At 37.7% G+C, this 14,586-nt stretch overlaps 1 protein-coding gene and 1 pseudogene across 2 annotated transcripts; one reads left to right on the forward strand and one right to left on the reverse strand.

The window, feature by feature from the left end:
* Window positions 1-115: 115 nt before the first annotated feature.
* KCNRG (potassium channel regulator) lies at window positions 116-6,677 on the forward strand. 2 transcript variants are annotated; one of them, XR_009691219.1, is made up of 3 exons: window positions 116-1,872; window positions 5,135-5,349; window positions 6,020-6,151. XR_009691219.1 is itself a non-coding variant. In XM_061133039.1 (2 exons), the coding sequence occupies exons 1-2, from the start codon at window positions 1,292-1,294 to the stop codon at window positions 6,243-6,245; spliced, it is 807 nt and encodes a 268-aa protein (XP_060989022.1). In that variant the 5' UTR covers window positions 116-1,291; the 3' UTR covers window positions 6,246-6,677. The 2 variants fall into 2 exon arrangements, 1 of the variants encoding a protein (XP_060989022.1); XM_061133039.1 differs by lacking the exon at window positions 5,135-5,349 and having other exon boundaries at window positions 6,020-6,677.
* Window positions 6,678-6,919: 242 nt separating this feature from the next.
* On the reverse strand, window positions 6,920-7,153 carry LOC133049130 (cysteine-rich protein 1-like; annotated as a pseudogene).
* Between the last annotated feature and the right edge of the window lie 7,433 nt (window positions 7,154-14,586).

Genomic DNA, 14,586 nt, shown 5'->3' on the forward strand with positions numbered 1-14,586 from the left:
TTTTGAGAGTGAACATTCTTTAAAAAAGGAATAAGATAAGATGGACTGAATTTGCAGCTTTTTCTGCAGAGGGTTGATTTCCTTTTTCAATACAATGTAAATCTCATGTAAACAAAAACTGGCATTTTCTTATGCTAAGTTGACAGGTGGGTGGAGATTTATTTCAGCTTGCCTTTTATCTGCTTTTAAGTTTTGTAATTATCACCAAAGGAATTTGGTGGTAAACTAAAGAAGTGTTAGTAGACTGTGCAAGCCAAGGCACGGGTTAAAAAGAACACATGGATAAAGCAGGAAATGGGAAGGCCTCCTTTTTACTGGCAACTAAGTGTTGTTCCAAAATACAATGGCAACTGTACAACCAACCAGTCCACTTGTTTAAAGAACTTTAGTGAGACTCATTTGACAGCAGATGAAGCAGTCTATCAGCTATTACAAAGTACAAAGTAATCAGCTAAACACGAGTGCTATCCTGTCTGCTCACATGAGATAAAGATGCCCTATCTCCCACAGAAACACTTAATTTTTTTTCACCTTGTTTAGGCTTCAGATGAAAACAGGAAGTGACTTAGAACCTCTTTCAGTCATACTTATTTCTGTCATGGGGCAAGACATTCCTTGACAGTCCAGAGGGTGTTCACCCCAGTACATTAATTTGGTTAAGAGGAGGTAATATAAGCAGGGATGGGAAAAAAGGTGGCAACTAAATTTCAAGTACAGAAGAACCTTTGCAGTTACGAGAAGAGTAGTCAACTTAAGCTGCTGTTTGAGGTAATGACTGCCTCATCCCCAACTGTCAATCTAGGATTTAGACACTAAATTTCTAAAGGGGTCGTAAGAAATTAAGATGTTTCTCTAGAAATAGTGTCTCTGTCATGACTCAAGAGTAGATACGAGCTGTGGAGAGGCTGAATGGTTTTCTGGTTCCAGAATATATTTTAATACATATTTACAAGAGGTTTTCATGAAGGATTTTTCTTTTTAAATGGGATACTGTTTGCTCCCTGTTCTCAGACCTGTTGGCAGTTTCCTTAAACTATCCAGTTTCTCATTTGTTGCTTTTTCATTTTGTATACTGCACGTTCCCAAGTAACTCTCAAATCTGTAAACACAGCTATGGACACACTATTTGCTTTAACAGTAGTTACCTGGAAATCTAGGTCTCTGTTTTTGTTCTTTTCCCCTCCCCTAGATTTCTTAATCATATATAACTAACATTGTGGTTAAGGTTGATTTACAGGTTCCCAAGGCTGTGTCTGATGGTTTGTGGCCTTCAGTTGGAAGCAAGAGAAGAATGAGTGGTCAGGAACTGGTCACTTTGAACGTGGGAGGGAAGGTATTCACCACAAGGTCTTCCACCTTAAAGCAGTTTCCTGGCTCTCGGTTGACGAGAATGTTAGATGGCAGAGACCAAGAATTCAAGATGGTTGGTGGCCAGATTTTTGTGGACAGAGATGGTGTTTTATTTAGTTTCATCTTAGATTTTTTGAGAACCCACCAACTTCTGCTACCCACTGATTTTTCAGACCATCTTAGACTTCAGAGGGAGGCTCTATTCTATGAACTCAATCCTCTGGTGGATCTCTTAAACCAAGAACACATGTTACAGCCAAGACCTGCTCTTGTGGAGGTACATTTCCTAAGCCGAAATACTCAGGCTTTCTTCAGGGTGTTTGGCTCTTGCAGCAAAACAATTGAGATGCTAACTGGGAGGATTGCAGTGTTTATAGAACAACCTTCTGCACCAGCCTCGAGTAGTAACTCTTTCCCTTCTCAGATGACGTTACTTCCATTGCCTCCACAAAGACCATCTTACCATGACCTGGTTTTCCAATGCGGCTCTGACAGCACTACTGATAACCAAACAGGAATCAGGTATTTTGTACTTTGAAGCCTCTATTCTATTATACCAGTTCCTAATGTTTCCCCTCAAAACTGAAATTTTCTCATGCCTGAATTTTCTTAGAAAAAATGATGACTGAAAATAATTTTTTTTTGGAGGGGGGGAGGTAATCAGTAGAGTTGGGGGGAATGACCAGATAATTATTGTCCAGATTGGGGTACTTTTCAGAGTGAAAGAAAGAATTGTTATTACATGGGACAATAGGAATAAATCAAAATAGTCCAGGGAAAACTGGGTCTATGGTCATTCAAGTTGGAGGAGGAAATAATTTCATAGATTATGTTCCACTCCCATGGAATGAGATACCTTTTTCTACCCCAAGGGTTTCTTTTGGTTGCTGGCATATAGTAAAGGCTCAACAGTTTGTCCTGATTTCCTTACACTCTATGTATATTTGTTCTTTCAGCCCTTCTGATTTGGCTACTAATTTTTCTCCATTCCACTTTATTTCTTAAACATCATTAAGGCAGATATATCCCATGGCAAATCTGGTCTCCGGTTACATCGTTGGCACTCTTGCACAACTCAAAATATTGGGATAGGCTGTCAGTATATTAAGGATAGTTGCTTCTGAGTCAGTTATTCACTTTCTCCCCCTGTTATTCTTGGCTGGACCCTCAGGCTGATTTTCACTCTACTGTCACGGACACTTCTTTTCCCCCTTAAAAATGTCTTAATGGGGTCCCACTATTATTTTACTAACTGTGAAAGCTGGCTTTAATTTTCAGGAGGGAAAAAAAGTCTGTATATGTTCTTTACTGATAGTATTTAAATAAAATATACTTTTTTGGGGGTAAAGGTAGACATATTTTGGGATATTAACTTTTACAGTAGACACCAGGAATGAACAGTGTTTACCTCTCCCACAACATACCCCGTGGTCCTGCATACCAGCTTAAAAACCCTGGACAGTATGACAATTCTTAAGTATTCACACTTTATAATCTCCTGTCTTTCATGAAATGTCATTTCGGGGAAAGGGATCCAGTTAAATTAACATGCTGATTGTGGAGAAAACCTAAGACCCTATCTTCACCTCAAAATGTTTTAAGATACCTCTGTGCACAATTGGTAGGACACTAAAATAAACAGAAGGGGAATTACCAGTTTTCATTTAAAAATCTGCGTGATTAAGATCTTCAGGGATCCCTTTATAAAAAGTTAAAAACATAAAGAAAAATGGTATAATTGATTTCAAAAACAAACATGCAAGGTAAAAAGATATCCTGGAAATACTAAGTGATCTTTAAAAACTATACATTTGGAGAAAATGTAATCTTGGAAAACAGAAACTCACGTTGGGATATTTGTGTGTGTACAATGACAATAGTTTCCCCCTTCTCGTTTACTGTTTGTGTTTACAAATCAGATTTTTTTCATCTTAATAAGAGAATGGCATTATAATTAAATTCCAAAATAGATAACTCTAAAACTAGAAGCTATTTTTAAGATGAGATTTTTTCCTGCATCACCAAATAGTATTCTTTTCAGTGTTTGAAGTTTAGAATTTTTTCAGCTGATAAGTAGTTCGTGACCTTTTTTTTTTCTTCTATAATTCCAATTTCCGAGTAGAGGAAGATAACCCAAGATTGAAGGCAAGAGGAGGAGGGGACAACAGGATGAGATGGTTAAATGGCATCACTGACTCGGACGTGAGTTTGAGCAAGCTCCAGGTGGCTGGTGACGGACGGGGACGCCTGGCTGCAGCGCTGCAGTCCATGGGGTCGCAAAGAGTTGGACACAACTAATTGAACTGAACTGAACTGAACCGAGATAACCCAAATCCGGTGACATTATTGGGAGTTTAGGTCATCGGATGAAAACTCTTGGTCTTAAGAGGCCCACCTTAGGTATATCCTACTTAGCTGGTAATCATTTTTATTTCCGGCTCACTCCTTGGTCTGAATCTGTCCATTCAGGTTTTTTTTTTGAAGGTGAAAAGTGGAGAAGTAAGCCTGAATGGCTCCTCAGAGCCTGATATATCATCCAGCTGTTCAGTTACGTTCTACTGATGTGATTTATCACTTTGAGGTCTTGGTAACCTAGCAAGTTGCTCAGTTATTATCTCTTTAAGTTCATAGTACTAAAAATATTTGGCATGCATCTTGTAGAGGGCCATTCATATGATACCACATTATCAAGCTCAAGTTATGGTCACAGGATTCTAGAGTCTTTGGTAGCATATTCTATCTTTTCCTTTTTAAGCTAGCTCAAATGGAGACGTGTAGTTGCCTTTTAAGTTTTTAAAAGAAGTTTTGATTTTCCATTTCCCATTGGTTTCTTTTCTCTTTTTCTTGTGCCTTGAAATCTTCCATTTCTCAATTTGGCATCTTAGGGAATCTGATATTTAGGCCCAGTGATTTCTTGCAAGTACATTCCACTTGGCTCAGTGATAAACCTTCCTGCCAATTCAGGGGAAGTGAGTTCGATCCCTGTGTCAGGAAGATCCCCTGGAGAAGGAAATGGCAACCCACTCCAGTATTCTTGTCTGGGAAATCCCACGGACAGAGGAGCCTGGAAGGTTACAGTCCATGGGGTTGCAAAAGAGTTGGGCACAACTTAGAAACTGAACAACAACAATACTATTTGCATCTTAATTTTGTCAGATGTTCTGTAACGTTTTTTCTTTGACAAATGTTTCTCGGCTCTACAATCAAGATCTGGGGCTTGTAGGTAGATGAAGTCATTTACTAATGTTAAAAATTTGCTGTATTAAACATAATAAACATTTTTTGGGTATGTACTTTGTAGTTTCATAATTCTTACATTTTATTATTGAATTCTTTTCTTTGTCTAGAATGAGTTTCTAAATGTGAGCTACAATAACCAGCCTATCAATCATAATTAAAAGGAGGCTAGGGGTGTCCCCAAGGCTCTTTTTATCCCATAAAATCACAGACAGTTTAGATGGCAGCCTGGAACTAATTTAAGTTAGCCTTTTTTTTTTTTTTCCACATTTCATAAACAAATGGTGGGATGACAGTTCAGTTGCTCAGTCGTGTCCTACTCTGCTACCCCATGGACTGCAGCACGCCAGGCTTCCCTGTCCATCACCAACTCCCGGAGCTTGCTCAAACTCATGTCATGTGGGAGGACACAAAGACATAAAAAACATCCTGGATGGTTGATAAAGAAGGGGCGATACAGCTGTATCTTTGTGGATATGTTATATTGACATTATTAAAGCAATGTATTATGTTGACATTATTAAAGCAATCTTCCCTGGTGGCTTAGATGGCATAGAATCTGCCTGCAGTGCATGAGACCCGGTTCGATTCCTGGGTTGGGAAGATCCCCTGGAGGAGGGCATGGCAACCCACTCCAGAATTCTTGCCTGGAGAATCCACATGGACAGAGGAGCCTGGCGGGCTAAGTCCATGGGGTCGCAAAGAGTCAGACACGACTGAGCGACTAAGCACAGCACAGCACAGTCAATCTGAAAAGTTAAGGTATATATTTTTTCTTGATTTATGTGTATCAATTCTATTGAGTTTTCTAGAAAATAGGAAGTTTTGTCATTTTGACTCTAGAGTCCTTTTAGATCCTATGTTTTACTCTTCAACTATGGACAGTTATTGAGGAAAATTGACAATAAAATCTTGACATTTAATATCTGCAAAACCTCACCTGAAAAAATGCTTTCGATAACAGAAAGTCACAGGAGAAAACTTTTAATGTCAGTGCTGATAATGAGTAAAATTAGATCTAGGGGAAACTGTAAAAGTATCAAATGTTTATCAAAATGATTGAATCAATTAATTAAAACAATATTTAGTCAAAAAGAAAAATTGGACATAGTTAAAATTACATTATATAACAATCAAGCTAATTTAATTGTTTGATGAAATTGTTTGCTCCAGAAAATAATTGCTTAGTGAGACTTCATCAGTGTTAACTATATTACTAAATGTAGAATTAAAATGACTTTGGAGATTATAGTAGGGTCTCTATTTTCAGTAGCCTGAAATTATTGGCTTAGATTTATAAATGAAATCTTTAAAAAAAACTTGAGAAAAGTGGTATTATGCCTTTATTTGAAGTTATAAATCAAATATATATATTTAGTTTTGCTAGTTATTAAAAGGATGTTTTGTAATTGAACATTTTTGTGTGTCCTAGGTATGTCTCCATAAAACCCGATAACCGAAAACTGGCCAACGGAACTAATGTTCTCGGCTTACTGATTGACACTTTACTGATGGAAGGCTTCCATCTGGTTGGCACCAGAACAGTATCCTCTGAAGACAGAACTGAATGCTATAGTTTCGAAAGGATAAAAAAGCCTGACACGCTTGCCATGAACAAAACACTGAAATCAGGGACTACCCTCATGCCAGAGCAATAGCCATCTTCCTGTTTGGAAATTCCATATAGGGAATATATGTTAGTCAAATATGTTACTCAGTCTATCTTTCTGGCCTTCCACCATGCCATCTTTGGGCAACCGTACCTTAATGCTCAAGCCACACTGACTACTTGCTGCTCTCTAAACAACATCATGCAGTTGGTGCTTTGGTGTATGTTCCTTCTACCTTCAATGCCTCTTTTCCCTTTCTCTTCTTCATGAACACATAAAGCATTCAAGAAGGGGCTATTGAGGGACTTCCCTGGTGGTCCAGTGGTTAAGAATTTGCCTGCCAATGAAGGGGACATGGGTTTGGTCCCTGGTTCCGGAAGATCCCATATGTCATAGAGCAACTAAGCCCACGCAGCACAACTACTAAGCCTGTGTTCTGCAATGGGAAGCCTGTACACCGGAAGTAGAGAGTAGCCCTCACTGCAACTAGAGAAAGCCCATGTGCAGCAATGAAGACCCAATGTAGCAAAAAAAAAAAAAAAAAAAAATGGGGCTATGGAATCAGATTGCTTGATGTCTTTCTTTTCTCCCCAAGTATCTGGGTTTATTGAGGGGATGGGAGTCTGCAGGGGAGCCCCAGGTGCCTATGGGGAAGGCCTGCCATCAGCCTGGAGGGCAGCAGCCCAGTGGGCAGTTGAAGATGGGATCTTCAAAACCTGGGTCTACTTGAAAGAGTGGCTCTCAGCTCCACTGTGTGTGAAGACTTTGGGTCCAAACATGGCTGTGTAGCAGGGGTGGTTGCAAGAGGGCTTGCCTTCATGCTCTGCATGACCCCCCCGAAGTCAGTGTCTTTCCACATTCTCACACTTCAGGCAAGGCTGATGCCAGTCCTTTCCCAGGGAGGTCACCCACTCTGCAAAGTATACCTTCATGTCACACTTGGAGCACATGGGCATGGAGGCGCTGAGTCTGGGGCAGGTGGCTGGGTGGGAACAGACTAGAGCATTGGACTAGACTGCTTGATTTCTAGTCCCAACTCAGTCACTTACTAGCTATATGGCTTGGGCAGGTCACTCTCCGTGCCTCAGCTTTTTTAATCTATCAAATGAGGATAATAAATAAATATCCTTTATAGGATAATAAATATATCTCCCTTATAGGATATGTGAAAATTAAAGGAGATAATGTAAAATACTCAGCACATTGCCTGGCACATGGAAGTCACTCCATAACTATCATTGATGATAATGATGGAAGATGGGTGACCCACTTTCAATTGCACCTCTTCTTGGAGGCCTGTTTTCCTCTTTTCCTAGGCATAGTAAGGAGCCCTTTCCTCTGTATAGACTTACATGCCATCATGAAAACAAATTTTTCTCACTTGAATGTGAGCTTGATCCACTCAATAGTTTTAATTCTACTATGTGTAAAAGTATTGTGCTAAACACTTGGTAAGAAATACCTTTGTTAACAATTAGCACCCACTCTGGTGAAAAGCTTTTGAATATAATTTCTATTAATACTAACATTCAATGTTCATATAGTACTTTGATTTAATGAGTCCTCTTGTAGGAATGCTCATATATATATGTCATTTAAAATATTAGGATAAACATCTAGAAAGGAAATCATTAAATCAAAGAGCACAGAATAAAGAGGGGATTGGTTCAAGATGGCAGAGTAGAAGAACGTGCACTTATCTCCTCCTATGAGAGCACTAAAATTGTAACTAGGTGTTGAACAACCATCAACAGAAGGACACTGGAACCCACCAAAAATCTTAGCCCCCATCCAAAGACAAAGGAGAAGCCACAATGAGACAGGAGGAGGGATGCAATCACAATAAAATCAAATCCCATAATCCTCTGAGTGGGCAACTCACAAACTGGATAACAATAATACCAAATAAGCTCTCCCATTGTTGTGAAGGTTCTGAACCCTACATCAGGCTTCCCAACCTGGGGATCCAGCGAAAGGCCTAGGAATCCCCAAGGAATCTGACTTTGCAGGCCAGCAGGATTTGGTCACAAGATTTCCACAGGACTGTGGAAACAGACACTCCACTCTTGGAGGACACAAAATCTTGCATGCACCGGGGTCCACCGGGAAAGGAGCAGTGGCCCCGCAGGAGACTGAGCAGACCTACCTGCTAGTGTTGGAGGGTCTCCTGTGGAGGTGTGGGTTGTCAGAGGCTCACCACGGGGACGGGGGCACTGACAGCAACAGTCCTTGGAAGTGCTGCCCCTGGCCTGAGTCCTCTTGGAGGTCACCATTAACTCTACAGTAGAGCCTGCAGACTCCAGGGCTGGGTCTCCTCAGACTAAACAACTAATAGGGAGGGAGCACAGACCCTGAGACAATCAGATTACAGTTTTACTGAGCATACCCTGCCCGCCAGAGCAAGACCCAGTTTTTCCCACTGCTAGTCCCTCCCATCACGAAGCTCACACAAGCCTGTTAGCCTAATCCTCTGGAGGTCAGACAAAAGAAGTAAGAACTATAACCGTGCAGTTCGCCAGAACAAAAACCACATCACAGAGGGTTAATAAAAATGAAAAGGCAGAGGGTTATGTCCCAGATGAAGAGACAAGATAAAACCCCAGAAAAACAACTAAATGAAGTAGAGATAGGCAACCTTCCAGAAAAAGAATTCAGAATAATGATGGTGAAGATGATCCAGGCTCTCAGAACGGGGAAGATGCAAGAAATGTTTACCAAAGACCTAGAGGAACTAAAAAACAAACAAACAGAGATGAGCAATATACTAGAAGGAATCAATAGCAGAATAACTGAGGCAGCAGGACAGATAAGTTACCTTGAAGACAGAAGGATGGAAATCACTGCCACAAAATAGAATATAGAAAAAAGAAGGAAAAAAAACTGAAGACAGTCTATCAGTCCTCTGGGACCACATAAAACGTATCAACATTCACACTGTAAGAGTCCTAGAAATAGAAGAGAGAGAGAGAGGACCTGATAAAATATTTGTGAAAACGTCCTTAACATAGGAAAGGAAATAGTCAACCAAGTCCAGGAGGCACAGAGAGTCCTAGGCAGGATAAACCCAAAGAGAAACACACCGAGACACATAATAATCAAACTGACAAAAGTTAAAGACAGATAAAATATTAAAAGCAACAAGGGAAAAATGACAACATACAAGGGAAGTCCCATAAGGTTATAAGCTGATTTCTTGAAAGAAATTCTACAAGACAGAAGGAAATGGCATGATATATTTAAAGTGATGAAAGGGAAGAACCTACAACCAAGAATACTCTACCTGTCAAGATTCTTGTTCAGATTTGATGGAGAAATCAAAAGCTTTCCAGACAAGCAAAAGTTAAGAAAATTCAGCACCACTGAACCAGCTTTACAACAAATGCTAAAGGGACTTCTGTAGACAGGAAACACAAGAGAAGGAAAAGAACTACAAAAAAATAAACAGGACAATTAAGAAAATGGTAATAAGATCATCCATATATATAATTACTTAATGTAAATGGAATAAATGTACCAACCAAAAGACATAGACAGGCGGGGTGGATGAAAACATGTGCATGTATGCAGTTTCAGTTATCACATCACTCTACTTAACTCCCTAAACTGTATGTAATTATTTTATATTGTTAGGTTAATCATGCTTCCATTATGGCTTCCAGTTGTAATTATCTTTCATTTTTTGTCTGGCTATTGATTGTGAAAACTGATAAACATCTTTTACTATTGTGATTATGTAACTATTATTCATCTTAATACCACTGTATCATGATTGGTCAACAGAAAGTAGGAGAATTCTATATCACTAAAACTACCATTTAATAGAAAAAGCTGTAATTATTTTTTAAAATCCAGATGCACATTAGAATTATCTCATAATTAAAAAAAAAATACAAATGCCCAGGTATTGTTTTTTCCCCCCCAAAGCGCTAGATGTGATTCTAATGAGCAGCCACGTTTAAAAACAACTAGACTATATGATCTTTTACTTTTATCTCGTTTGTTTCACTTTTTCTATTTCAGTGCTCCCATATAATTTAGTTTGTTTTCCAACTTCTCCATCTCTTGTTGTTCTTTCTCAAGGTTTTATCAAGTATAGTATAAAAGCTCTTTTGTGTATATATATATATAAAATATTATGTACATTATGTAATATATATAATATACATATTTTAGAAAACTTATGAATTTTTGCCTGGCTAAAAAGTTTATGACTTTTGGTCCCAACTGTTTGAATAAGGATGAATAGAATGCTAGATTTCTAATTTATATTTACTCAAAGGTTGGACAGTTCCATTTATTCTGGTGTCTAGTACTACTGTTAAAAGTCTAAAAAGCTTAGTATCTTAGTGATTTAAAAATTTTTTTTGAATGAGGCTTGAAACTTCTAATTCAATTCTGAGAATATAAAGAAATACTATGTTGTATAAAACATCCAGGAAATTAACATATGATACAGTATTATTAACTAAAGTACAGATTTTGTTTAAATTTCACAAAATTTTATGCTAATGTTCATTATTTGTTTTCATTCCTTATTCAAGATTCCATATTGTATTTAGTTGCATTGAGCAGCTTCAGTTGCATGCAACAGATTCTCTTTTTATTTTTATTCTGTTACACATATTTTCTAATGTTCCTTGTTATGGCTTCTTAGATACACTCATCCTTTAAAAGTGGACATTTATTTTCCAAACACATAGAGTTATCATAGTATCTTTGATATTAATTACTCATTTTGCTATTAATTTCTCATTTAAATGCTTTCTTCTCTGCAATCAACTGTGTTTTTTCAGTCTTTTAACTTCATTGAGGCTTTCAATGGCTAAGTCAAAGATGTCTCTTGGTAAATGTTACATTACAGTTGAAAATATGTGGGTTATTTTCAAATATCTTTTGATATAGATTTCTAACATAATTCTGCAGTGGTAAGAGAACAGACTATATGATTTCAATACTTTTAGACCATTAAATTTTTGCACCTTGTCTTATGTCCCTGAATATGTTCCAGTGTCTCCTGGTTTATAGTCTATGGGAACTTGAATAGAATTTGTATCCTGCTGTTGTGTGAAAATTGTATAAACCTTAATTATGTTGACTTGGTTCATAGTATTTCTCAGGTCTACTATGTCCTTCTCTTTTCTGTCAGCTCATTCTGTTAATTTTTGAGAGTTTGATACTGAAGCTCCAACTAAAAATTTTAATTATCTATTTAAAAGAATAATTATAACATATAGTGGAACTATGTCTAACTTTGGAAGATTCTTAAAGAGATGGGAACACCTTACCACTTTACCTGCCTCCTGAGAAATCTTCATGCAGGTCAAGAAGCAACAGTTAGAACTGGACATGGAACAACAGACTGGTTCCAAATCGGAAAAGGAGTACTTCAAGGCTGTATATTGTTACCCTGTTTATTTAACTTATATGCAGAGTACATCATGTGAAATGCCAGGCTGGATGAAGCACAAGCTGGAATCAAGACTGCTGGGAGAAATATCAATAACCTCAGATATGCAGATGATACCACCCTTATGGCAGAAAGCAAAGAAGAACTAAAGAGCCTCTTGATGAAAGTGAAAGAGGAGAGTGAAAAAGCTGGCTTAAAACTCAACATTCAAAAAACTGAAATCACAGCATCCGGTCCCATCACTTCATGGGAAATAGATGGGGAAACAATGGAAACAGTGACAGACTTTACTTTTTTGGGCTCCAAAATCACTCAGATAGTGACTGTAGCCATGAAATTAAAAGATGCTTGCTCCTTGGAAGAAAAGCTATGACCAACCTAGACAGCATATTAAAAAGCAGAGACATTACTTTGCCAACAAAGGTCCATCTAGTCCAAGCTATGGTTTTTCCAGTAGTCATGTATGGATGTGAGAGTTGGACTATAAAGAAAGCTGAGCACTGAAGAACTGATGCTTTTGAACTGTGGTGTTGGAGAAGACTCTTTTTTTTTTTTTTTTTTTTTTGGAGAAGACTCTTGAGAGTCCCTTGGACAGCAAGGAGATCCAACCAGTCCATGCTCAAGGAATTCAGTCCTGAATATTCATTGGAATGACTGATGCTGAAGCTGAAACTCCAATGCTTTGGCCAGCCGATGCGAAGAACTAACTCATTGGAAAAGACCCTGATGCTGGGAAAGATTGAAGGCAGGAGGAGAAGGGGATGACAGAGGGTGAGGTGGTTGGATGGCATCACCGACTCAATGGACATGAGCTTGAGCAAGCTCCAGGAGTTGGTGAAGGACAGGGAAGCCTGGCGTGCTGCAGTTCATGGGGTCACAGAGAGGTGGACATGACTGAGCAACTGAACTGAACTGATATGTAACTTTGTTCTTTTTCCAAGTCTCCTGTAGATGTGTCATACTTTCATAGTTTAAACACTGAAAAACAAAAACCAGAAAATAGAGCACCAAGTACTTTGCACATAAAAGGGTTAAAAAATGTTGAGTGGAAGCAGTTGAGTACCATTTTAAAAAGTACAAACTCATTCATTCATTCAAAAACATCTGTTAAACATTTGCTGGACACTAAGTTTTCAGATTTAAAACAAGGGTAAAACAAAAATCCTTATTCTTAATGAACTTACATTCAAGTGAGAAACTGTATCATCATAACAGCAAAAATTAGAAATAAATTCAAAGTTCATCAATAGAGAATGGGTCACAGTGAAAAATACTGTGCAGCCTTTAAAACGAATGAGATAGCAATTTATAAACTAAGAAGGAAGGATTGTCAAACATTTATAAGTTGAAAAAAAGCAAAGTGTAAGACAATGTATAAAGTGAAAAAATATATTTTTACTTTATGTGCAGTATGTAGTTTCCATTTGTAGAAAAATATATTACATATATATATATTCAGGAATTTTCAGCAAAGATACGGGTCACCTGTGGAGAAGGAACTAAGTGAATGCAGTTTAAATGTGGGAGGAAGACTTACTTTTCACCAGACCAGGTAGGTCTTTTGTAGAAAGGGAAAACCTGAAAGATTACGTGTGTATGTGCCAGGGTCAGGGGACTGCTTTGGCATAGGATGGCCTATTATCTCAAACTGATCCAAATTTTACCGTACCATCTTTCCTGTGAAATCCTTACGCTTAGTAAAGGAATTACATTACAGAAATTTCTAGTAATTATTTATAGATTTGTATACTAAGCTATAGGGAAGAAAGATCCTTTCAAAAGTCTCCTAGTAGTACATCAAGAGGTTATGTATAATGGAAAAGTGCAAAATACTTCAAAATTAGTAATGGTAAAGTTAGCAACTGAAAAATAATGACCCAAATAAGAAAAAAAAAAGCCTTATGAATGAGTGTTTTGTTTTTGGTAGCACTCTTCTTCTCTTTACCGCAGAAAAGTCCACTTAGTTGTTTTAGTCTGCCATCTTAGTTCTGGGGAAGCGTGTGGTCTGGTTTTCTCATCATCATCATATTCTAGGGTACAATATTTCCATTCTGCTAAGTTTTGGGCAGTGTGTGATTTAACTAGCTGGGTAAAGTTGGCATGGTTTTATATGTAACACTGTTTAATTCTCTATAGTGCTTTGCTGATAAGATTATTAAAGACTGATAACTGGTTAACAGAATAGTGAAGCAAAAATACTGTAACTACAGATTGGCAAGGAATAAGACAGGGAATGTTTAAACTGCTATTAATGTGTTCTTAGTCATTCACATTTGTAGAAACTAGCTTGAGATGAGAAATGAAATGTTCTTTTTAATGTGTAATAGAAACATTACCCATAGAAACATGTAATATACATACATTTAATTAATTCAGTCAGAAAATATTTATTGATATTGTGTGCCAAATACTCTTCTAGACACTGAGGATACTGCAAGGAGCAAAATACGGTCTTCTCTTCTAGAGCTTACTACAAATAGAATTCATAACATTGACAATGGGTTTAAATTAACTTAGGCTTTTAATTAAACAGTTCCTCAAAAGACATGGGTTCACAATCCAGAGGTTTTTAGAATGAGATAAATTAGCAAAATTTAAAAACTATATATTATTGACTAGGAAAAGTGTACTTTCAGAGTGGATTGTGTTTTTTTATTTTAGTAAATATTTTAAAGGTGATATCTGGAGACACATCTGTCAAGATCATCTCAGTAAGTCTCTTGTCTTCACTCCAACAAAGAGTGGGGCATGATGAGTAAGACATCACCATGTACAAAAAACTGGGTCTTGTTTTAGAAAGGGAGGCAGGCATATGGCTGGAAGCAAACAGGGATGTGTTACATGCACCATAGACAAATTTAAACTCTTGACTGATTTAGGGAAAATAGAAGACTTTAACATATTCATATGGGTATCACTTAACTTCTTGACCAAATTGATCATAAGAAAATCATAAGAAATTATAAGAAAATAATGGCAGAA

Source organism: Dama dama, chromosome 30 (genome assembly GCF_033118175.1).
Source record: "Dama dama isolate Ldn47 chromosome 30, ASM3311817v1, whole genome shotgun sequence".
In the NCBI taxonomy this organism is placed as follows: Eukaryota; Metazoa; Chordata; class Mammalia; order Artiodactyla; family Cervidae; genus Dama; species Dama dama.